The sequence below is a fragment of the Salmo trutta genome, chromosome 21, assembly GCF_901001165.1.
Source record: "Salmo trutta chromosome 21, fSalTru1.1, whole genome shotgun sequence".
Classification (NCBI taxonomy): Eukaryota; Metazoa; Chordata; class Actinopteri; order Salmoniformes; family Salmonidae; genus Salmo; species Salmo trutta.
The window spans coordinates 47,780,893-47,805,892 of record NC_042977.1 but is presented as its reverse complement, the minus strand read 5'-3'; the positions used below and the strand labels follow the sequence as shown (position 1 = coordinate 47,805,892).

The window sequence follows — 25,000 nt, the reverse complement described above, 5'->3', positions numbered from 1 at the left end:
GTTTTGATTGTCCTTTATAGCTTTTTCTAATCCATTCAACTTCTCATGGATTTGGCGTTGTTCTGCGTTTGTGTCAATTTGAACGGTGTTGTAGAGTGTTTTGAAAGTATTTTTTTAGTTTTGTAGAGTGTTTTGTAGAGTGTTTTGTTTCTCTCTCTCTCTCTCTCTCTCTCTCACTCTCTCTCTCTCTCTCTCTCTCTCTCTCTCTCTCTCTCTCTCTCTCTCTCTCTCTCTCTCTCTCTCTCTCTCTCTCTCTCTCTCTCTCTCTCTCTCTCTCTCTATCTATCTATCTATCTATCTATCTATCTATCTATCTCTCTCTCTCTCTCTCTTTTTCCCTCTCTCTCTCTCTCTCTCTCTCTCTCTCTCTCTCTCTTTCCCTCTCTTTCTCCCCCCCACCATGCAGTTTGCCCACGGTGTTCCAGACCTCCACTTGAAGGACATCGCCTGCAGCCAGGCTCTTCTAGAGAGGTTTATCATCTTTCCCAGTCGGAGAGGCATGTACGGAGTGCGTAACGCTATGTGTGCCCTGACACAGCAGCGCCTGCAGAAGATAGAGGACATGCTCTATGCTAACGTTGACTTCTTCAAGATCTTCAGATTGGTATGGCATGATGGATGTCTTTCCTAGGCTCTGTCTGTGTGTATCAATCGGCTTTACTCCCTCTTTCTCTCGTTCTTTTAGTGTCCCGGCTCTTCTCTATCTCTACTCCTCCCTCTCTCTCTCCTTTAGTGTCCCAGCTCTTCTCTATCTCTACTCCTCCCCTCTCTCTCTCCTTTAGTGTCCCGGCCTTCTCTATCTCTACTCCCCCCTCTCTCTCCTTTAGTGTCCCAGCTCTTCTCTATCTCTACTCCTCCCCTCTCTCTCTCCTTTAGTGTCCCGGCCTTCTCTATCTCTTCTCTCTCTCTCTCTCTCCTTTAGTGTCCCGGCTTTCTCTATCTCTTCTCTCTCTCTTTGTAAAATATTAATGTCCATTCTCTAATGTTTGCAGTTTCCACAATTGGTCTTTAACTCAGTCCTGATACACCAGTAAAAATAGTATTTTCATTTATCAGACTTTAATTTATCTGCATTTCCAGCCCTTATATTTATCCTCACAATTAAGTGTTTTACCATTTTCCTTTCTGAACAACCGGGGCACTAAACAAATAGTTTTTACAAGTAGAACACAAAACAATTAGCCATAAACAATCGCTTTTATGAGTTTTATTGACAAATGTCAATCCAAAAAATAAGGTCCGGCAAAACTAAGTTCAGATAAAAATATATTTATATGAAAGTACAGAAATTGTTTACTCAGTGGGAAATGAATATCCAATTAGTCAGTGGAAACTTTGGGGAGTTTAGAGTTTGTGATAGTAACTATGTGAGCTTATTACAGTATTATAGACACTATGTCCTGGGATTTCCTATGATTTTCTATGTAGAAGCACCCCTTACAGTATTATAGACACAATGTCCTGGGATTTCCTATGATCTTCTATGTAGAAGCACCCCTTACAGTATAATATACACTGTGTCCTGGGATTTCCTATGATCTTCTATGTAGAAGCACCCCTTACAGTATAATATACACTGTGTCCTGGGATTTCCTATGAACTTCTATATAGAAGCACCCCTTACAGTATAATAGACACTATGTCCTGGGATTTCCTATGATCTTCCATGTAGAAGAACCCCTTACAGTATTATAGACACTATGACCTGGGATTTCCTATGATCTTCTATGTAGAAGCACCCCTTACCTTCTACCGAGTCTTGTATAGCTTGTGAGGTCATAGAACATGTTTATGAGTCTCCCCCAGGGTTCAGTCTCCTCTCTCTGTCAGGGTTCAGTCCAGGGTTTAGTCTCCTCTCTCTGTCAGGGTTCAGTCCAGGGTTTAGTCTCCCCTCTCTGTCAGGGTTCAGTCCAGGGTTTAGTCTCCTCTCTCTGTCAGGGTTCAGTCCAGGGTTTAGTCTCCTCTCTCTGTCAGGGTTCAGTCCAGGGTTTAGTCTCCCCTCTCTGTCAGGGTTCAGTCCAGGATTTAGTCTCCCCTCTCTGTCAGGGTTCAGTCCAGGGTTTAGTCTCCTCTGTCAGGGTTCAGTCCAGGATTTAGTCTCCTCTCTCTGTCAGGATTCAGTCCAGGGTTTAGTCTCCTCTGACAGGGTTCAGTCCAGGATTTAGTCTCCCCTCTCTGTCAGGGTTCAGTCCAGGGTTTAGTCTCCCCTCTCTGTCAGGGTTCAGTCCAGGGTTTAGTCTCCCCTCTCTGTCAGGGTTCAGTCCAGGGTTTAGTCTCCCTCTCTCTGTCAGGATTCAGTCCAGGGTTTAGTCTCCCTCTCTCTTTCAGGGTTCAGTCCAGGGTTTAGTCTCCTCTCTCTGTCAGGGTTCAGTCCAGGATTTAGTCTCCCCTCTCTGTCAGGGTTCAGTCCAGGGTTTAGTCTCCTCTGTCAGGGTTCAGTCCAGGATTTAGTCTCCCCTCTCTGTCAGGGTTCAGTCCAGGGTTTAGTCTCCCCTCTCTGTCAGAGTTCAGTCCAGGGTTTAGTCTCCCCTCTCTGTCAGGGTTCAGTCCAGGGTTTAGTCTCCCTCTCTCTGTCAGGATTCAGTCCAGGGTTTAGTCTCCCTCTCTCTGTCAGGGTTCAGTCCAGGGTTTAGTCTCCCCTCTCTGTCAGGGTTCAGTCCAGGATTTAGTCTCCCCTCTCTGTCAAGGTTCAGTCCAGTGTTTAGTCTCCCTCTCTCTGTCAGGATTCAGTCCAGGGTTTAGTCTCCCCTCTTTGTCAGGATTCAGTCCAGGGTTTAGTCTCCCCTCTCTGTCAGGATTCAGTCCACTGTATAGTCTCCAGAAGGCAGGTGACTGGCTCAGCCAGGTTGGCATGGCGATAGAGCGATAGCCTCTTGACCTATTTCCCTAATAGGATTAGTTAATGAGTTAGGCAATGCACCTCCCCTCAGCTCACTCAGAGAGACACACTAAGAGGTGAGTGGGGCCAGACACCTAGAGACAGGGCCATGTGTCACCTATAGGCAGAGGAGAGACATTAGAGGATAGACTTTTATTTGATTGTTATTTCTCAAATGTGTAGCGCAATATGTTTTCTTTCTGGTTGTGGTCGTTGGAAGTTCACACTGAGACTGGTTTTTCATCCCTAAAATGACCTTACCTACACGGTCAGCATAAGAATTTTCTTCACAGTAAAACAGAAACCTGTAATTAGCATCAATGAATGTAATTTCCTCAATATTAAAGAGATAGTTTGAGATTTTGTCAATGAAGCAATTTATCTACTTCCCCAGAGTCGGATGAAAAAGGAACAGCATGCTAACTATTCCTGTAGACGTACAGGCATTGCGCTAACGCTAGTTAGCATTGGCTTGTGAAACTACCTCTAATTCCTTCATATTGGACTCACAGACACATACAAGTGGTTTCCACGATGGTGTTCTATTACAGCTAGTGACATTCCTAAAATCATACTTGTTCACCCAGAAAAGCCGCCATCAAGGCAAAGGGTGGCTACTTTGAAGAGTCTAAATTATAAAATGTATTTGTTTAACACTTTTTTGGTTACTACATGACTCCATATGTGTTATTTCATAGTTTTCATGTCTTCACTATTATTCTACAATGTAGAAAATAGTAAAAAGTAAAGAAAAACCTTTAAATGAGTAGGTGTTCTGAAACTTTGGACTGGTACTGTATATTAGTACACTCGTAACAACGTTTTCAGTTTATGTTTATCTTGACTAAATATCGACACTCATTTCCCCCAAATACAAAAACTCCTCACTTCCTTAATAATAATGATGTACTTAACATGGACAGATTTTGGGCGGAGTAAACCCTCTCGCTTCACCTCTTTCTCTCTTTTACTTGTTTGTCCTCTCAACACTTAACCCTTAACCCCTCCCTCCGTTCCTCCCTCCGTCCGTCCGTCCGTCCGTCCGTCCGTCCGACCCTCCCTCCCTCCCTCCCTCCCTCCGTCCGTCCGTCCGTCCGTCCGTCCGTCCGACCCTCCCTCCCTCCGTCCGTCCGTCCGTCCGACCCTCCCTCCCTCCCTCCGTCCCTCCCTCCCTCCCTCCCTCCCTCCCTCCCTCCCTCCCTCCCTCCGTCCGTCCGACCCTCCCTCCCTCCCTCCCTCCGTCCGTCCGACCCTCCCTCCCTCTCTCCCTCCCTCCCTCCCTCCCTCCCTCCCTCCCTCCCTCCCTCCCTCCCTCCGTCCGACCCTCCCTCCCTCCCTCCCTCTCTCCCTCCCTCCCTCCCTCCCTCCGTCCCTCCGTTCATTGAAATGGAAGTGTAAGGAATGTCATAGGAAGCATGTAAGATGTTTGTGTTGGCTTCTCTGTTTCCGTAGTGACTCTCTGTGGCATGTCAGTGGCCTTGAAGAGCCAGCGTTAAGGGCTTTTCCTTTAAAGTCGTAAAGGTGAAAGAGTATGAGAGTATATATAGCACCCTGCTCGTTGATTCAGGCCTAGTTAGTTATCTTTGCATGATTTTAAACATTGCTAACCGAATCAAAAAAACGAAACAAATCAGACTTTATTCAAAATGCTTTATAACATCTCAAAGTATTCAAACATTCTGTTTCATGTATTTGACAGGGACAATCTCATCAATATTTCTGTAAATGTGCCGGCCGGCTAGTTTTCATCTGTAGTCCCTGAAATGTGACTACCACCTGTCAAAACTGTCTTTTCCCAGCTGCCCCGGGTGTTGGACAACCACACGGACGGACCAGACCTACGCTACTGGGGGCGGGTCCTAAGCGCTGTATCAGAGAAGGTCCAAGTGGTGAGTGGTCATCTATCGTATGTCTTTCTGTTATCCTCTCTCTCTCTCTCTCTCCTTCTCTGTCTCCACTCCATTTTTCTTCTCCTCCTTCTCTTTCACTCTCTTTCTCTCTCTCTCTCTCTCTCTCTCGCTCTGTCTTGCTCTCTGTCCTTTCTTTATCTCTCTTGATCCTTCTTAACATTTGCAGAATACATCACTCAGTTCCCTCTATGAGTTTCTCTCAGTAACAGGAAGCTGTTAGTTTCTCCCAGTAACAGGAAGCTGTTAGTTTCTCCCAGTAACAGGAAGCTGTTAGTTTCTCCCAGTAACAGGAAGCTGTTAGTTTCTGCCAGTAACAGGGAGCTGTAATGAGGAAGCTGTTAGTTTCTCCCAGTAACAGGAAGCTGTTAGTTTCTCCCAGTAACAGGAAGCTGTTAGTTTCTCCCAGTAACAGGAAGCTGTTAGATTCTCCCAGTAACAGGAAGCTGTTAGTTTTCCCCAGTAACAGGAAGCTGTTAGTTTCTCCCAGTAACAGGGAGCTGTAATGAGGAAGCTGTTAGTTTCTCCCAGTAACAGGAAGCTGTTAGTTTCTCCCAGTAACAGGAAGCTGTTAGTTTCTCCCAGTAACAGGAAGCTGTTAGATTCTCCCAGTAACAGGAAGCTGTTAGTTTTCCCCAGTAACAGGAAGCTGTTAGTTTCTCCCAGTAACAGGGAGCTGTAATGAGGAAGCTGTTAGTTTCTCCCAGTAACAGGAAGCTGTTAGTTTCTCCCAGTAACAGGAAGCTGTTAGTTTCTCCCAGTAACAGGAAGCTGTTAGTTCTCCCAGTAACAGGAAGCTGTTAGTTTCTCCCAGTAACAGGAAGCTGTTAGTTTTTCCCAGTAACAGGAAGCTGTTAGTTTCTGCCAGTAACAGGGAGCTGTAATGAGGAAGCTGTTAGTTTCTCCCAGTAACAGGAAGCTGTTAGTTTCTCCCAGTAACGGGAAGCTGTTAGTTTCTCCCAGTAACAGGAAGCTGTTAGTTCCTCCCAGTAACAGGAAGCTTTTAGTTTCTCCCAAGTAACAGGAAGCTGTTAGTTTCTCCCAGTAACCGGGAGCTGTGATGAGGAAGCTGTTAGTTTCTCCCAAGTAACAGGAAGCTGTTAGTTTCTCCCAGTAACCGGGAGCTGTGATGAGGAAGCTGTTAGTTTCTCCCAAGTAACAGGAAGCTGTTAGTTTCTCCTAGTAACAGGAAGCTGTTAGTTTCTCCCAGTAACAGGGAGCTGTTAGTTTCTCCCAGTAACAGGAAGCTGTTAGTTTCTCCCAATAACAGGGAGCTGTTAGTTTCTCCCAGTAACAGGAAGCTGTTAGTTTCTCTCAGTAACAGGGAGCTGTTAGTTTCTCCCAGTAACAGGGAGCTGTTAGTTTCTCCCAGTAACGGAAAGCTGTTAGTTTCTCCCAGTAACGGGAAACTGTTAGTTTCTCCCAGTAACAGGGAGCTGTTAGTTTCTCCCAGTAACAGGGAGCTGTTAGTTTCTCCCAGTAACAGGGAGCTGTTAGTTTCTCCCAGTAACAGGAAGCTGTTAGTTTCTCCCAGTAAGAGGAAGCTGTTAGTTTCTCCCAGTAACAGGAAGCTGTTAGTTTCTCCCAGTAACAGGAAGCTGTTAGTTTCTCCCAGTAACAGGAAGCTGTTAGATTCTCCCAGTAACAGGAAGCTGTTAGTTTTTCCCAGTAACAGGAAGCTGTTAGTTTCTGCCAGTAACAGGGAGCTGTAATGAGGAAGCTGTTAGTTTCTCCCAGTAACAGGAAGCTGTTAGTTACTCCCAGTAATGGGAAGCTGTTAGTTTCTCCCAGTAACAGGAAGCTGTTAGTTCCTCCCAGTAACAGGAAGCTTTTAGTTTCTCCCAAGTAACAGGAAGCTGTTAGTTTCTCCCAGTAACCGGGAGCTGTGATGAGGAAGCTGTTAGTTTCTCCCAAGTAACAGGAAGCTGTTAGTTTCTCCTAGTAACAGGAAGCTGTTAGTTTCTCCCAGATACAGGAAGCTGTTAGTTTCTCCCAGTAACGGGAAGCTGTTAGTTTCTCCCAGTAACAGGAAGCTGTTAGTTCCTCCCAGTAACAGGAAGCTGTTCGTTTCTCCCAAGTAACAGGAAGCTGTTAGTTTCTCCCAGTAACCGGGAGCTGTGATGAAGAAGCTGTTAGTTTCTCCCAAGTAACAGGAAGCTGTTAGTTTCTCCCAGTAACCGGGAGCTGTGATGAGGAAGCTGTTAGTTTCTCCCAAGTAACAGGAAGCTGTTAGTTTCTCCCAGTAACAGGGAGCTGTTAGTTTCTCCCAGTAACAGGAAGCTGTTAGTTTCTCCCAGTAACAGGAAGCTGTTAGTTTCTCCCAGTAACAGGAAGCTGTTAGTTTTCCCTAGTAACAGGAAGCTGTTAGTTTATCCCAGTAACAGTGAGCTGTAATGAGGAAGCTGTTAGTTTCTCCCAGTAACAGGAAGCTGTTAGTTTCTCCCAGTAACAGGAAGCTGTTAGTTCTCCTAGTAACAGGACGCTGTTAGTTTCTCTCAGTAACAGGAAGCTGTTAGTTTCTCCCAGTAACAGGAAGCTGTTAGTTTCTCCCAGTAACAAGAAGCTGTTAGTTCTCCCAGTAACAGGAAGCTTTTAGTTTCTCCCAGTAACAGGAAGCTGTTAGTTTTCCCCAGTAACAGGAAGCTGTTAGTTTCTGCCAGTAACAGGGAGCTGTAATGAGGAAGCTGTTAGTTTCTCCCAGTAACAGGAAGCTGTTAGTTTCTCCCAGTAACGGGAAGCTGTTAGTTTCTCCCAATAACAGGAAGCTTTTAGTTTCTGCCAAGTAACAGGAAGCTGTTAGTTTCTCCCAGTAACCGGGAGCTGTGATGAGGAAGCTGTTAGTTTCTCCCAAGTAACAGGAAGCTGTTAGTTTCTCCTAGTAACAGGAAGCTGTTAGTTTCTCCCAGATACAGGAAGCTGTTAGTTTCTCCCAGTAACGGGAAGCTGTTAGTTTCTCCCAGTAACAGGAAGCTGTTAGTTCCTCCCAGTAACAGGAAGCTGTTCGTTTCTCCCAAGTAACAGGAAGCTGTTAGTTTATCCCAGTAACCGGGAGCTGTGATGAGGAAGCTGTTAGTTTCTCCCAAGTAACAGGAAGCTGTTAGTTTCTCCCAGCAACAGGAAGCTGTTAGTTTCTCTCAGTAACAGGGAGCTGTTAGTTTCTCCCAGTAACAGGGAGCTGTTAGTTTCTCCCAGTAACGGGAAGCTGTTAGTTTCTCCCAGTAACAGGAAGCTGTTAGTTTCTCCCAGTAACAGGAAGCTGTTAGTTTTCCCCAGTAACAGGAAGCTGTTAGTTTCTGCCAGTAACAGGGAGCTGTAATGAGGAAGCTGTCAGTTTCTCCCAGTAACAGGAAGCTGTTAGTTTCTCCCAGTAACGGGAAGCTGTTAGTTTCTCCCAGTAACAGGAAGCTTTTAGTTCCTCCCAGTAACAGGAAGCTTTTAGTTTCTCCCAAGTAACAGGAAGCTGTTAGTTTCTCCCAGTAACCGGGAGCTGTGATGAGGAAGCTGTTAGTTTCTCCCAAGTAACAGGAAGCTGTTAGCTTCTCCTAGTAACAGGAAGCTGTTAGTTTCTCCCAGATACAGGAAGCTGTTAGTTTCTCCCAGTAACGGGAAGCAGTTCGTTTCTCCCAGTAACAAGAAGCTGTTAGTTCCTCCCAGAAACAGGAAGCTGTTCGTTTCTCCCAAGTAACAGGAAGCTGTTAGTTTCTCCCAGTAACCGGGAGCTGTGATGAGGAAGCTGTTAGTTTCTCCAAAGTAACAGGAAGCTGTTAGTTTCTCCCAGTAACCGGGAGCTGTGATGAGGAAGCTGTTAGTTTCTCCCAAGTAACAGGAAGCTGTTAGTTTCTCCTAGTAACAGGAAGCTGTTAGTTTCTCCCAGTAACAGGGAGCTGTCAGATTCTCCCAGTAACAGGAAGCTGTTAGTTTCTCCCAATAACAGGGAGCTGTTACTTTCTCCCAGTAACAGGAAGCTGTTAGTTTCTCTCAGTAACAGGGAGCTGTTAGTTTCTCCCAGTAACAGGGAGCTGTTAGTTTCTCCCAGTAACAGGAAGCTGTTAGTTTCTCCCAGTAACAGGAAGCTGTTAGTTTCTCCCAGTAACAGGAAGCTGTTAGTTTCTCCCAGTAACAGGGAGCTGTTAGTTTCTCCCAGTAACAGGGAGCTGTTAGTTTCTCCCAGTAACAGGGAGCTGTTAGTTTCTCCCAGTAACAGGAAGCTGTTAGTTTCTCCCAATAACAGGAAGCTGTTAGTTTCTCCCAGTAACAGGAAGCTGTTAGTTTCTCCCAGTAACAGGAAGCTGTTAGTTTCTCCCAGTAACAGGAAGCTGTTAGATTCTCCCAGTAACAGGAAGCTGTTAGTTTTTCCCAGTAACAGGAAGCTGTTAGTTTCTGCCAGTAACAGGGAGCTGTAATGAGGAAGCTGTTAGTTTCTCCCAGTAACAGGAAGCTGTTAGTTTCTCCCAGTAACAGGAAGCTGTTAGTTTCTCCCAGTAACGGGAAGCTGTTAGTTTCTCCCAGTAACAGGAAGCTGTTAGTTCCTCCCAGTAACAGGAAGCTTTTAGTTTCTCCCAAGTAACAGGAAGCTGTTAGTTTCTCCCAGTAACCGGGAGCTGTGATGAGGAAGCTGTTAGTTTCTCCCAAGTAACAGGAAGCTGTTAGTTTCTCCTAGTAACAGGAAGTTGTTAGTTTCTCCCAGATACAGGAAGCTGTTAGTTTCTCCCAGTAACGGGAAGCTGTTAGTTTCTCCCAGTAACAGGAAGCTGTTAGTTCCTCCCAGTAACAGGAAGCTGTTCGTTTCTCCCAAGTAACAGGAAGCTGTTAGTTTCTCCCAGTAACCGGGAGCTGTGATGAGGAAGCTGTTAGTTTCTCCCAAGTAACAGGAAGCTGTTAGTTTCTCCCAGTAACCGGGAGCTGTGATGAGGAAGCTGTTAGTTTCTCCCAAGTAACAGGAAGCTGTTAGTTTCTCCTAGTAACAGGAAGCTGTTAGTTTCTCCCAGTAACAGGAAGCTGTTAGTTTCTCTCAGTAACGGGGAGCTGTTAGTTTCTCCCAGTAACCGGGAGCTGTGATGAGGAAGCTGTTAGTTTCTCCCAAGTAACAGGAAGCTGTTAGTTTCTCCCAGTAACAGGAAGCTGTTAGTTTCTCCCAGTAACAGGAAGCTGTTAGATTCTCCCAGTAACAGGGAGCGGTTAGTTTCTCCCAGTAACAGGGAGCTGTTAGTTTCTCCCAGTAACAGGAAGCTGTTAGTTCTCCTAGTAACATGACGCTGTTAGTTTCTCTCAGTAACAGGAAGCTGTTAGTTTCTCCCAGTAACAGGAAGCTGTTAGTTTCTCCCAGTAACAGGACGCTGTTAGTTCTCCCAGTAACAGGAAGCTGTTAGTTTCTCCCAGTAACAGGAAGCTGTTAGTTTTCCCCAGTAACAGGAAGCTGTTAGTTTCTGCCAGTAACAGGGAGCTGTAATGAGGAAGCTGTTAGTTTCTCCCAGTAACAGGAAGCTGTTAGTTTCTCCCAGTAACAGGAAGCTGTTAGTTTCTCCCAGTAACAGGAAGCTGTTAGTTCCTCCCAGTAACAGGAAGCTTTTAGTTTCTCCCAAGTAACAGGAAGCTGTTAGTTTCTCCCAGTAACCGGGAGCTGTGATGAGGAAGCTGTTAGTTTCTCCCAAGTAACAAGAAGCTGTTAGTTTCTCCTAGTAACAGGAAGCTGTTAGTTTCTCCCAGATACAGGAAGCTGTTTGTTTCTCCCAGTAACGGGAAGCTGTTAGTTTCTCCCAGTAACAGGAAGCTGTTAGTTCCTCCCAGTAACAGGAAGCTGTTAGTTTCTCCCAAGTAACAGGAAGCTGTTAGTTTCTCCCAGTAACCGGGAGCTGTGATGAGGAAGCTGTTAGTTTCTCCCAAGTAACAGGAAGCTGTTAGTTTCTCCCAGTAACCGGGAGCTGTGATGAGGAAGCTTTTAGTTTCTCCCAAGTAACAGGAAGCTGTTAGTTTCTCCTAGTAACAGGAAGCTGTTAGTTTCTCCCAGTAACAGGGAGCTGTTAGTTTCTCCCAGTAACAGGGAGCTGTTAGTTTCTCCCAGTAACAGGAAGCTGTTAGTTTCTCTCAGTAACAGGGAGCTGTTAGTTTCTCCCAGTAACAGGGAGCTGTTAGTTTCTCCCAGTAACAGGAAGCTGTTAGTTTCTCCCAGTAAAAGGAAGCTGTTAGTTTCTCCCGGTAACAGGAAGCTGTTAGTTTCTCCCAGTAACAGGAAGCTGTTTGTTTCTCCCAGTAACAGGGAGCTGTTAGTTTCTCCCAGTAACAGGGAGCTGTTAGTTTCTCCCAGTAACAGGGAGCTGTTAGTTTCTCCCAGTAACAGGAAGCTGTTAGATTCTCCTAGTAACAGGAAGCTGTTAGTTTTTCCCAGTAACAGGAAGCTGTTAGTTTCTGCCAGTAACAGGGAGCTGTAATGAGGAAGCTGTTAGTTTCTCCCAGTAACAGGAAGCTGTTAGTTTCTCCCAGTAACGGGAAGCTGTTAGTTTCTCCCAGTAACAGGAAGCTGTTAGTTCCTCCCAGTAACAGGAAGCTTTTAGTTTCTCCCAAGTAACAGGAAGCTGTTAGTTTCTCCCAGTTACCGGGAGCTGTGATGAGGAAGCTGTTAGTTTCTCCCAAGTAACAGGAAGCTGTTAGTTTCTCCCAGTAACAGGAAGCTGTTACTTTCTCCCAGTAACAGGAAGCTGTTAGTTCCTCCCAGTAACAGGAAGCTGTTAGTTTCTCCCAAGTAACAGGAAGCTGTTAGTTTCTCCCAGTAACCGGGAGCTGTGATGAGGAAGCTGTTAGTTTCTCCCAAGTAACAGGAAGCTGTTAGTTTCTCCCAGTAACCGGGAGCTGTGATGAGGAAGCTTTTAGTTTCTCCCAAGTAACAGGAAGCTGTTAGTTTCTCCTAGTAACAGGAAGCTGTTAGTTTCTCCCAGTAACAGGGAGCTGTTAGTTTCTCCCAGTAACAGGGAGCTGTTAGTTTCTCCCAGTAACAGGAAGCTGTTAGTTTCTCTCAGTAACAGGGAGCTGTTAGTTTCTCCCAGTAACAGGGAGCTGTTAGTTTCTCCCAGTAACAGGAAGCTGTTAGTTTCTCCCAGTAAAAGGAAGCTGTTAGTTTCTCCCGGTAACAGGAAGCTGTTAGTTTCTCCCAGTAACAGGAAGCTGTTTGTTTCTCCCAGTAACAGGGAGCTGTTAGTTTCTCCCAGTAACAGGGAGCTGTTAGTTTCTCCCAGTAACAGGGAGCTGTTAGTTTCTCCCAGTAACAGGAAGCTGTTAGTTTCTCCCAGTAACAGGAAACTGTTAGTTTCTCCCAGTAACAGGAAGCTGTTAGTTTCTCCCAGTAACAGGAAGCTGTTAGTTTCTCCCAGTAACAGGAAGCTGTTAGATTCTCCTAGTAACAGGAAGCTGTTAGTTTTTCCCAGTAACAGGAAGCTGTTAGTTTCTGCCAGTAACAGGGAGCTGTAATGAGGAAGCTGTTAGTTTCTCCCAGTAACAGGAAGCTGTTAGTTTCTCCCAGTAACGGGAAGCTGTTAGTTTTTCCCAGTAACAGGAAGCTGTTAGTTCCTCCCAGTAACAGGAAGCTTTTAGTTTCTCCCAAGTAACAGGAAGCTGTTAGTTTCTCCCAGTTACCGGGAGCTGTGATGAGGAAGCTGTTAGTTTCTCCCAAGTAACAGGAAGCTGTTAGTTTCTCCCAGTAACAGGAAGCTGTTAGTTTCTCCCAGTAACAGGAAGCTGTTAGATTCTCCCAGTAACAGGAAGCTGTTAGTTTTCCCCAGTAACAGGAAGCTGTTAGTTTCTCCCAGTAACAGGAAGCTGTTAGTTCTCCTAGTAACAGGACGCTGTTAGTTTCTCTCAGTAACAGGAAGCTGTTAGTTTCTCCCAGTAACAGGAAGCTGTTAGTTTCTCCCAGTAACAGGACGCTGTTAGTTCTCCCAGTAACAGGAAGCTGTTAGTTTCTCCCAGTAACAGGAAGCTGTTAGTTTTCCCCAGTAACAGGAAGCTGTTAGTTTCTGCCAGTAACAGGGAGCTGTAATGAGGAAGCTGTTAGTTTCTCCCAGTAACAGGAAGCTGTTAGTTTCTCCCAGTAACGGGAAGCTGTTAGTTTCTCCCAGTAACAGGAAGCTGTTAGTTCCTCCCAGTAACAGGAAGCTTTTAGTTTCTCCCAAGTAACAGGAAGCTGTTAGTTTCTCCCAGTAACCGGGAGCTGTGATGAGGAAGCTGTTAGTTTCTCCCAAGTAACAGGAAGCTGTTAGTTTCTCCTAGTAACAGGAAGCTGTTAGTTTCATCCAGTAACAGGAAGCTGTTAGTTCTCCCAGTAACAGGAAGCTGTTAGTTTCTCCCAGTAACAGGAAGCTGTTAGTTTTTCCCAGTAACAGGAAGCTGTTAGTTTCTCCCAGTAAAAGGGAGCTGTAATGAGGAAGCTGTTAGTTTCTCCCAGTAACAGGAAGCTGTTAGTTTCTCCCAGTAACGGGAAGCTGTTAGTTTCTCCCAGTAACAGGAAGCTGTTAGTTCCTCCCAGTAACAGGAAGCTTTTAGTTTCTCCCAAGTAACAGGAAGCTGTTAGTTTCTCCCAGTAACCGGGAGCTGTGATGAGGAAGCTGTTAGTTTCTCCCAAGTAACAGGAAGCTGTTAGTTTCTCCTAGTAACAGGAAGCTGTTAGTTTCTCCCAGATACAGGAAGCTGTTAGTTTCTCCCAGTAACGGGAAGCTGTTAGTTTCTCCCAGTAACAGGAAGCTGTTAGTTCCTCCCAGTAACAGGAAGCTGTTCGTTTCTCCCAAGTAACAGGAAGCTGTTAGTTTCTCCCAGTAACCGGGAGCTGTGATGAGGAAGCTGTTAGTTTCTCCCAAGTAACGGGAAGCTGTTAGTTTCTCCCAGTAACAGGAAGCTGTTAGTTCCTCCCAGTAACAGGAAGCTTTTAGTTTCTCCCAAGTAACAGGAAGCTGTTAGTTTCTCCCAGTAACCGGGAGCTGTGATGAGGAAGCTGTTAGTTTCTCCCAAGTAACAGGAAGCTGTTAGTTTCTCCTAGTAACAGGAAGCTGTTAGTTTCTCCCAGTAACAGGAAGCTCTGAGTTTCTCCCAGTAACAGGAAGCTGTTAGTTTCTCCCAGTAACAGGAAGCTGTTATTTTCTCCCAGTAACAGGGAGCTGTTAGTTTCTCCCAGTAACTGGAAGCTGTTAGTTTCTCCCAGTAACAGGGAGCTGTTAGTTTCTCCCAGTAACAGGAAGCTGTTAGTTTCTGCCAGTAACAGGGAGCTGTAATGAGGAAGCTGTTAGTTTCTCCCAGTAACAGGAAGCTGTTAGTTTCTCCCAGTAACGGGAAGCTGTTAGTTTCTCCCAGTAACAGGAAGCTGTTAGTTCCTCCCAGTAACAGGAAGCTTTTAGTTTCTCCCAAGTAACAGGAAGCTGTTAGTTTCTCCCAGTAACCGGGAGCTGTCATGAGGAAGCTGTTAGTTTCTCCCAAGTAACAGGAAGCTCTTAGTTTCTCCTAGTAACAGGAAGCTGTTAGTTTCTCCCAGATACAGGAAGCTGTTAGTTTCTCCCAGTAACAGGAAGCTGTTAGTTCCTCCCAGTAACAGGAAGCTGTTCGTTTCTCCCAAGTAACAGGAAGCTGTTAGTTTCTCCCAGTAACCGGGAGCTGTGATGAGGAAGCTGTTAGTTTCTCCCAAGTAACAGGAAGCTGTTAGTTTCTCCTAGTAACAGGAAGCTGTTAGTTTCTCCCAGTAACAGGAAGCTGTTAGTTTCTCTCAGTAACAGGGAGCTGTTAGTTTCTCCCAGTAACAGGAAGCTGTTAGTTTCTCCCAGTAACAGGAAGCTGTTTGTTTCTCCCAGTAACAGGAAGCTGTAAGTTTCTCTCAGTAACAGGAAGCTGTTAGTTTCTCCCAGTAACAGGAAGCTGTTAGTTTCTCTCAGTGACAGGAAGCTGTTAGTTTCTCCCAGTAACAGGAAGCTGTTAATTTCTCCCAAGTAACAGGAAGCTGTTAGTTTCTCCCAGTTACCGGGAGCTGTGATGAGGAAGCTGTTAGTTTCTCCCAAGTAACAGGAAGCTGTTAGTTTCTCCCAGTAACAGGAAGCTGTTACTTTCTCCCAGTAACAGGAAGCTGTTAGTTCCTCCCAGTAACAGGAAGCTGTTAGTTTCTCCCAAGTAACAGGAAGCTGTTAGTTTCTCCCAGTAACCGGGAGCTGTGATGAGGAAGCTGTTAGTTTCTCCCAAGTAACAGGAAGCTGTTAGTTTCTCCCAGTAACCGGGAGCTGTGATGAGGAAGCTTTTAGTTTCTCCCAAGTAACAGGAAGCTGTTAGTTTCTCCTAGTAACAGGAAGCTGTTAGTTTCTCCCAGTAACAGGGAGCTGTTAGTTTCTCCCAGTAACAGGGAGCTGTTAGTTTCTCCCAGTAACAGGAAGCTGTTAGTTTCTCTCAGTAACAGGGAGCTGTTAGTTTCTCCCAGTAACAGGGAGCTGTTAGTTTCTCCCAGTAACAGGAAGCTGTTAGTTTCTCCCAGTAAAAGGAAGCTGTTAGTTTCTCCCGGTAACAGGAAGCTGTTAGTTTCTCCCAGTAACAGGAAGCTGTTTGTTTCTCCCAGTAACAGGGAGCTGTTAGTTTCTCCCAGTAACAGGGAGCTGTTAGTTTCTCCCAGTAACAGGGAGCTGTTAGTTTCTCCCAGTAACAGGAAGCTGTTAGTTTCTCCCAGTAACAGGAAACTGTTAGTTTCTCCCAGTAACAGGAAGCTGTTAGTTTCTCCCAGTAACAGGAAGCTGTTAGTTTCTCCCAGTAACAGGAAGCTGTTAGATTCTCCTAGTAACAGGAAGCTGTTAGTTTTTCCCAGTAACAGGAAGCTGTTAGTTTCTGCCAGTAACAGGGAGCTGTAATGAGGAAGCTGTTAGTTTCTCCCAGTTACCGGGAGCTGTGATGAGGAAGCTGTTAGTTTCTCCCAAGTAACAGGAAGCTGTTAGTTTCTCCCAGTAACAGGAAGCTGTTAGTTTCTCCCAGTAACAGGAAGCTGTTAGATTCTCCCAGTAACAGGAAGCTGTTAGTTTTCCCCAGTAACAGGAAGCTGTTAGTTTCTCCCAGTAACAGGAAGCTGTTAGTTCTCCTAGTAACAGGACGCTGTTAGTTTCTCTCAGTAACAGGAAGCTGTTAGTTTCTCCCAGTAACAGGAAGCTGTTAGTTTCTCCCAGTAACAGGACGCTGTTAGTTCTCCCAGTAACAGGAAGCTGTTAGTTTCTCCCAGTAACAGGAAGCTGTTAGTTTTCCCCAGTAACAGGAAGCTGTTAGTTTCTGCCAGTAACAGGGAGCTGTAATGAGGAAGCTGTTAGTTTCTCCCAGTAACAGGAAGCTGTTAGTTTCTCCCAGTAACGGGAAGCTGTTAGTTTCTCCCAGTAACAGGAAGCTGTTAGTTCCTCCCAGTAACAGGAAGCTTTTAGTTTCTCCCAAGTAACAGGAAGCTGTTAGTTTCTCCCAGTAACCGGGAGCTGTGATGAGGAAGCTGTTAGTTTCTCCCAAGTAACAGGAAGCTGTTAGTTTCTCCTAGTAACAGGAAGCTGTTAGTTTCATCCAGTAACAGGAAGCTGTTAGTTCTCCCAGTAACAGGAAGCTGTTAGTTTCTCCCAGTAACAGGAAGCTGTTAGTTTTTCCCAGTAACAGGAAGCTGTTAGTTTCTCCCAGTAAAAGGGAGCTGTAATGAGGAAGCTGTTAGTTTCTCCCAGTAACAGGAAGCTGTTAGTTTCTCCCAGTAACGGGAAGCTGTTAGTTTCTCCCAGTAACAGGAAGCTGTTAGTTCCTCCCAGTAACAGGAAGCTTTTAGTTTCTCCCAAGTAACAGGAAGCTGTTAGTTTCTCCCAGTAACCGGGAGCTGTGATGAGGAAGCTGTTAGTTTCTCCCAAGTAACAGGAAGCTGTTAGTTTCTCCTAGTAACAGGAAGCTGTTAGTTTCTCCCAGATACAGGAAGCTGTTAGTTTCTCCCAGTAACGGGAAGCTGTTAGTTTCTCCCAGTAACAGGAAGCTGTTAGTTCCTCCCAGTAACAGGAAGCTGTTCGTTTCTCCCAAGTAACAGGAAGCTGTTAGTTTCTCCCAGTAACCGGGAGCTGTGATGAGGAAGCTGTTAGTTTCTCCCAAGTAACGGGAAGCTGTTAGTTTCTCCCAGTAACAGGAAGCTGTTAGTTCCTCCCAGTAACAGGAAGCTTTTAGTTTCTCCCAAGTAACAGGAAGCTGTTAGTTTCTCCCAGTAACCGGGAGCTGTGATGAGGAAGCTGTTAGTTTCTCCCAAGTAACAGGAAGCTGTTAGTTTCTCCTAGTAACAGGAAGCTGTTAGTTTCTCCCAGTAACAGGAAGCTCTGAGTTTCTCCCAGTAACAGGAAGCTGTTAGTTTCTCCCAGTAACAGGAAGCTGTTATTTTCTCCCAGTAACAGGGAGCTGTTAGTTTCTCCCAGTAACTGGAAGCTGTTAGTTTCTCCCAGTAACAGGGAGCTGTTAGTTTCTCCCAGTAACAGGAAGCTGTTAGTTTCTGCCAGTAACAGGGAGCTGTAATGAGGAAGCTGTTAGTTTCTCCCAGTAACAGGAAGCTGTTAGTTTCTCCCAGTAACGGGAAGCTGTTAGTTTCTCCCAGTAACAGGAAGCTGTTAGTTCCTCCCAGTAACAGGAAGCTTTTAGTTTCTCCCAAGTAACAGGAAGCTGTTAGTTTCTCCCAGTAACCGGGAGCTGTCATGAGGAAGCTGTTAGTTTCTCCCAAGTAACAGGAAGCTCTTAGTTTCTCCTAGTAACAGGAAGCTGTTAGTTTCTCCCAGATACAGGAAGCTGTTAGTTTCTCCCAGTAACAGGAAGCTGTTAGTTCCTCCCAGTAACAGGAAGCTGTTCGTTTCTCCCAAGTAACAGGAAGCTGTTAGTTTCTCCCAGTAACCGGGAGCTGTGATGAGGAAGCTGTTAGTTTCTCCCAAGTAACAGGAAGCTGTTAGTTTCTCCTAGTAACAGGAAGCTGTTAGTTTCTCCCAGTAACAGGAAGCTGTTAGTTTCTCTCAGTAACAGGGAGCTGTTAGTTTCTCCCAGTAACAGGAAGCTGTTAGTTTCTCCCAGTAACAGGAAGCTGTTTGTTTCTCCCAGTAACAGGAAGCTGTAAGTTTCTCTCAGTAACAGGAAGCTGTTAGTTTCTCCCAGTAACAGGAAGCTGTTAGTTTCTCTCAGTGACAGGAAGCTGTTAGTTTCTCCCAGTAACAGGAAGCTGTTAATTTCTCCCAGTAACAGGAAGCTGTTAGTTTCTCCCAGTAACAGGAAGCTGTTAGTTTCTCCCAATAACAGGAAGCTGTTAGATTCTCCCAGATGCAGGAAGCTGTTAGTTTCTCCCAGTAACAGGAAGCTGTTAGTTTCTCCCAGTAACAGGAAGCTGTTAGTTTCTCCCAGTAACAGGAAGCTGTTAGTTTTCCCCAGTAACAGGAAGCTGTTAGTTTCTCCCAGTAACAGGGAGCTGTAATGAGGAAGCTGTTAGTTTCTCCCAGATATAGGAATATGTTAGTTTTCCCCAATAACAGGAAGCTGTTAGATTCTTTTCCCCAATAACAGGAAGCTGTTAGTTTCTCCCAGTAACAGGAACCTGTGATGAGGAAACTGGAGGCTATAAATAAGAAGCGTCTGATCCCAGGAGGATAGGAGAGAGTGGATGTGTGATGTGTGTGTGTGTGTCTGTGTGTCTGTTTGTTTGTGTGTGTGTGTGTGTGTGTGTGTGTGTGTGTGTGTGTGTGTGTGTGTGTGTGTGTGTGTGTGTGTGTGTGTGTGTGTGTGTGTGTGTGTGTGTGTGTGTGTGTGCGTGCATGTTTTAAATATGTGTGTGTGTCTATGGATGTGTGCCTTTGTGCATTGGTGTGTGTTTGTTTTCGAGTTGACAGCTTCTAAATCTCATGTTTGTGTGTTCATTTCGTCCAGCCCCAGAGAGTAGGTGAGTCAGTGAGAGGTTTAGACAGGTAGCCCTATTAACCTGCAGGATATAACCATAGCACCATCCTACTATTCAAGGTGTGTTTATAGTAAAGACACGCATGGTGCTTTGTGCAGGGTGGAAGTATCCTACTCTCCAAGGTGTGTTTATAGTAAAGACACGCATGGTGCTTTGTGCAGGCTGGAAGTATCCTACTCTCCAATGTGTGTTTATAGTAAAGACACGCGTGGTGCTTTGTGCAGGGTGGAAGTATCCTACTTAAAGTGTTTATGATGAATGCATTGGTCAGATGTATGTCTAACAATTCATGGGTGTTGTTCATTGTGCGTGTGTACGTGTGATGTTCACATACAGTTGAAGTCGGAAGTTTAGCCAAATACATTTGGTAAAGCCCCGCCTTGTCTCAGCTCACTGGTCACCATAGCACCACCCACCCGTAGCATGCGCTCCAGCAGGTATATTTCACTGGTCACCCCCAAAGCCAATTCCTCCTTTGGTCGCCTTTCCTTCCAGTTCTCTGCTGCCAATGACTAGAACGAGTTGCAAAAATCACTGAAGCTGGAGACTCATATCTCCCTCAATAGCTTTAAGCATCAGCTGTCAGAGCAGCTCACAGATCCCTGCACCTGTACATAGCCCATCTGTAAATAGCCCATCCAACTACCTCATCCCCATATTGTTATTTATTTATTCATTTTTGCTCCTTTGCACCCCAGTATCTCTACTTGCACATTCATCTTCTTCACATCTATCACTCCAGTGTTTAATTTCTAAATTGTAATTACTTCGCCACTGTAGCCTATTTATTGCCTTACCTCCCTAATCTACCTCATTTGCACATAGATTCTTTCTATTGTGTTATTGACTGGGCTTGATCTTTCTCTATAAAAACTGCGTTGAGCTCACAGATAAAACCTGAATGAAATGGAATTCATATAATTGAACCGATGGTCAATTTGTGGTTTAAAAAAATTCAAAATAACCAAAAATGTCAGTTAATAGCTCTAAGAGGAACAGCACCAATGACCTTCTGAAAGGGGTCTACCCGTCTAACCTTTTCTTTCTCCTTCCTCTCTTCTGTTTTCCTCCCTCTTTCTTTCTACCTCCAGCTCTTTGAGAGGAACAGCACCAAGGACCTTCTGAATGTAGTCTACCCGTTGTTCCAGGCTGGTGGTCCCAGCTCCTTTAGCCAGCTGATGAGCATTGTGTCGGCCCTGTTCTGTGGGTACCCAGACGGAGAGGGATCCAGGGTCCTCTCCTTCAACTGGTACGAAGACAACAACTACAAGGTGTTCCTGGGGGTGAATGGATCCAAGAACCATGACTATGTCTACGACATGACAACCAGTAAGTAGAGTCAGGACTAGGGATCACATCCGGGTCAAATACATCATGTCAAATACTTGAAATTATTTGAGATGTGCTCAGAGTTTACGCTTTAGGAACTATTCCATTGCTTCCCTTGTCACAGGCTAACTAGACATGTCTCCCTCCTCCCCTTCTCCTCTCAGCTCCGTTCTGTAACGACCTGATGCAGACTCTGGAGTCTAACCCGGTCACTAAGATCGTGTGGAGTTCAGTCAAGCCTCTCTTCATGGGGAAGATCCTCTATGCTCCAGACTCCCCAGCCATCAGAATGATACTAAAGAGTGTAAGACAACACACGCCCTCCTCTCCTTCTCTTTGACTCTTGTTAACCTGAACATATGTGCATAAAAACGCAAACACCCTGCTGAGGAATTGTGTTCGTTACAGGGGGGTTCCAACGTTCAATTGTGTTTGTTACAGAGGGTTCCAACGTTCAATTGTGTTTGTTACAGAGGGTTCCAACGTTCAATTGTGTTTGTTACAAAGGGTTCCAACGTTCAATTGTGTTTGTTACAGGGGGGTTCCAACGTTCAATTGTGTTTGTTACAGGGGGGTTCCAACGCTCAATTGTGTTCGTTACAGAGGGTTCCAACGCTCAATTGTGTTTGTTACAGAGGGTTCCAACGCTCAATTGTGTTTGTTACAAAGGGTTCCAACGTTCAATTGTGTTTGTTACAGGGGGGTTCCAACGCTCAATTGTGTTAGTTACAGGGGGGTTCCAACGCTCAATTGTGTTCGTTACAGAGGGTTCCAACGCTCAATTGTGTTTGTTACAGAGGGTTCCAACGCTCAATTGTGTTTGTTACAGGGGTTCCAACGTTCAATTGTGTTTGTTACAGAGGGTTCCAACGCTCAATTGTGTTTGTTACATGGGGTTCCAACGTTCAATTGTGTTTGTTACAGAGGGTTCCAACGTTCAATTGTGTTTGTTACAGAGGGTTCCAACGCTCAATTGTGTTTGTTACAGAGGGTTCCAACGTTCAATTGTGTTTGTTACAGAGGGTTCCAACGCTCAATTGTGTTTGTTACAGAGGGTTCCAACGCTCAATTGTGTTTGTTACAGAGGGTTCCAACGTTCAATTGAATGACAAAAGAGAAAAGAGCTCATTCATATAACATTTGTTCTGTCATATTTACAGCAGTTGACAGAAAACAGATGTTAAGTCAATTCTACTGAGCTGCTTGGAGAAAGACATAGATACTATTTACTATGCATACTGGAGGACTGAGAAAGACAGATACTATTGACTATGCATACTGGAGGTCTGAGAAAGACAGGACTTCATAGTATTGATGGCCTTTATGTCAGTATGTGTGTGTGTCTGTGTTCATGTCTGTTAACTGCTAACATGTTCTCTCCAGGCCAACACTACGTTTGAGGAGCTGGAGCGTCTGATGACCATGGGAAAGGCCTGGGAGGAGGTGGGACCTCAACTCTGGAGGTTCTTCAATGCTGGAATCCAGATAAACATGATCAGGGTAACACACAAACGCACGCACGCACTCACGCACACGCACACGCACACGCACACGCACACGCACACGCACACGCACACACACACACACACACACACACACACACACACACACACACACACACACACACACACAGAGTATTGGTCTTCATTCTTTCTCACCTTTATTTTACCAGGTTAGTCTCGTTGTGGTATTACCTTGGTGTCAAGAGAGACGTGGCCAAAATAGCAGCACACACTTGTAACCGTGCAGTACTGTTTTCCAGTAAATGAATTATATCTCTCTCCTGCCCCTGCAGGACACCATCAGAAACCCCACGGTAGCAGACCTAATAGACAGGAGTCTGGAGGACACTGAGTTCTCCTCTAAAGACATCCTCAACTTCCTGTTCAACGGGCTTGAGGAGGACAGAGAAGAGACCATGCCCAGCTTCGACTGGAGGAACGTCTTCAACCTCACAGACCAGGCCGTACGCATGTTCAACCAGTACGGAGAGGTACGGGTTAATGAATAATGACATGATAACTAAATAGTGTCATGCCACAATTTTTTTTTATTTTTTATAATCTGTCCAAACTGTCATGATGGAGATCCTCAGACCTAGACATCTAGACAATAACCAACTCTGTCTTCGTAAGGGTAGTCACTCACAGTCCGACTCTGCCTTCATAAGGGTAGTCACTCACAGTCCAACTCTGCCCCCGTAAGGGTAGTCACTCACAGTCCAACTCTGCCTCTGTAAGGGTAGTCACTCACAGTCTGACTGCCTCTGTAAGGGTAGTCACTCACAGTCCAACTCTGCCTCCATAAGTGTAGTCACTCACAGTCCAACTCTGCCTCTGTAAGGGTAGTCACTCACAGTCCAAATCTGCCTCTGTAAGGGTAGTCACTCACAGTCCAACTCTGCCTCCATAAGGGTAGTCACTCACAGTCTAACTGCCTCTGTAAGGGTTGACACTCACAGTCCAACTCTGCCTCCATAAGGGTAGGCTCTCACAGTCCAATTCTGCCTCTGTAAGGGTAGTCACTCACAGTCCAACTCTGCCTCCATAAGGGTAGTCACTCACAGTCCAACTCTGTCTCTGTAAGGGTAGTCACTCACAGTCTGACTGCCTCTGCAAGGGTAGTCACTCACAGTCCAACTCTGCCTCCATAAGGGTAGTCACTCACAGTCTGACTCTGCATCAATAAGGGTAGTCACTCACAGTCTGACTGCCTCTGTAAGGGTTGTCACTCACAGTCCAACTCTGCCTCCATAAGGGTAGTCACTCACAGTCCGACTCTGTCTCCATAAGGGTAGTCACTCACAGTCCAAATCTGCCTCTGTAAGGGTAGTCACTCACAGTCTGACTGCCTCTGTAAGGGTAGTCACTCACAGTCCAACTCTGCCTTCATAAGGGTAGTCACTCACAGTCTGACTCTGCATTAATAAGGGTAGTCACTCACAGTCCAACTCTTCCTTCATAAGGGTAGTCACTGACAGTCCAACTCTACCTCTGTAAGGGTAGTCACTCACAGTCTGACTCTGTCTTCGTAAGGGTAGTCACTCACAGTCCGACTCTGTCTCCATAAGGGTAGTCACTCACAGTCCGACTCTGCATCAATAAGGGTAGTCACTCACAGTCCAACTCTGCCTTCATAAGGGTAGTCACTCACAGTCCAACTCTGCCTCTGTAAGGGTAGTCACTCACAGTCCGACTCTGCCTCTGTAAGGGTAGTCACTCACAGTCTGACTGCCTCTGTAAGGGTTGACACTCACAGTCCAACTCTGCCTCTGTAAGGGTAGTCACTCACAGTCCAACTCTGCCTCTGTAAGGGTAGTCACTCACAGTCTGACTCTGCATCAATAAGGGTAGACACTCACAGTCTGACTGTGTCCATAAGAGTAGTCACTCACAGTTCAACTCTTCCTTCATAAGGGTAGTCACTCACAGTCTGACTGCCTCCAACAGGGTAGTCACTCACAGTCCAACTCTGCCTCCATAAGGGTAGTCACTCACAGTCCGACTCTGCCTCTGTAAGGGTAGTCACTCACAGTCCGACTCTGCCTCTGTAAGGCTTGTCACTCACAGTCCAACTGTGCCTCCATAAGGGGCAGAGGGGGACAGGCAGGGGGAGAGGCAGGGGGACAGGCAGGGGGAGAGGCAGGGGGACCAGAGGGGGACAGGCAGGGGTACCAGAGGGGGACAGGCAGGGGGACAGGCAGGGGACAGGCAGGTGTACCAGAGGGGGACAGGCAGGGGGAGAGGCAGGGGGACAGGCAGGGGGACCAGAGGGGGACAGGCAGGGGACAGGCAGGGGGACCAGAGGGGGACAGGCAGGGGGAAAGGGAGGGGGAGAGGCAGGGGGTCAGGCAGGGGGACCAGAGGGGGACAGGCAGGGGGAGAGGGAGGTGGACAGGCAGGGGGACAGGCAGGTTGACCAGAGGGGGACAGGCAGGGGGACAGGCAGGGGCAGAGGGAGGTGGACAGGCAGGGGGACAGGCAGGTTGACAGGCAGGGGGACAGACAGGGGGACAGGGTGGTGGACAGGCAGGGGGACAGGCAGGTTGACCAGAGGGGGACAGGCAGGGGGACAGGCAGGGGCAGAGGGAGGTGGACAGGCAGGGGGACAGGCAGGTTGACAGGCAGGGGGACAGGCAGGGGGACAGGCATGGGGACAGGCCTGCTGTCATGGCTCTACCAGCTTGTCTTTGTGTGGTCCATGAGAAAGTGTTGAATAGGTGGGAGTGAAACACCCCTTCCTATGGCCTGTTGTTTTTGTGTACGGGACTCACATTGAAATGGTACCCCTGGACTCACCACATAAAAGAGGGTAAATCCCTCTATCCAGCCCTCATTCTATAAACAGACAGCTTGGCTCAATCCAGCCCTCATTCTATAAACAGACAGCTTGGCTCAATCCAGCCCTCATTCTATAAACAGACAGCTTGGCTCTATCCAGCCCTCATTCTATAAACAGACAGCTTGGCTCTATCCAGCCCTCATTCTATAAACAGACAGCTTGGCTCTATCCAGCCCTCATTCTATAAACAGACAGCTTGGCTCTATCCAGCCCTCATTCTTTCATTGCCTCGCTCTGTCGTTCCAATATATACAATGAATTCTAATCGATTTTCCGGGTTAGGGGGTAAGAGTTGGGTGGTGTTGATGGAAGTGTGTGTGTGTGTGTGTGTATGTATGTGTGTGTGTGTGTGTGTGTGTGTGTGTGTGTGTGTGTGTGTGTGTGTGTGTGTGTGTGTGTGTGTGTGTGTGTGTGTGTGTGTGTGTGTGTGTGTGTGTGTGTGTGTGTGTGTGTGTGAGTGAGTGAAGGCCTTTGTGTGTGTATGTCTCTCACCTTTGTCAGTAGAGTGTTCTAGTAAATGTGATAGGAAGTGTTTGCTGGACACTGTGACTCATTCACACACTGGGCTATGCTGCTAATCCATTCCATCACGGTCAAACACATGCTCTAACC

The 25,000-nt window shown here is 46.2% G+C and overlaps 1 protein-coding gene across 1 annotated transcript in view; it reads left to right on the top strand.

Moving 5' to 3' along the window:
* The window catches only part of abca4b (ATP-binding cassette, sub-family A (ABC1), member 4b), a 92,340-nt gene that overhangs the window by 16,090 nt on the left and 51,250 nt on the right, over nt 1-25,000 (top strand). The window contains exons 7-12 of the mRNA XM_029705975.1: nt 407-604; nt 4,678-4,767; nt 19,810-20,047; nt 20,212-20,351; nt 21,431-21,547; nt 21,843-22,040. Coding sequence (XP_029561835.1) covers nt 407-604; nt 4,678-4,767; nt 19,810-20,047; nt 20,212-20,351; nt 21,431-21,547; nt 21,843-22,040 — 981 coding nt within the window. The remainder of the gene's footprint in view (nt 1-406; nt 605-4,677; nt 4,768-19,809; nt 20,048-20,211; nt 20,352-21,430; nt 21,548-21,842; nt 22,041-25,000) is intronic.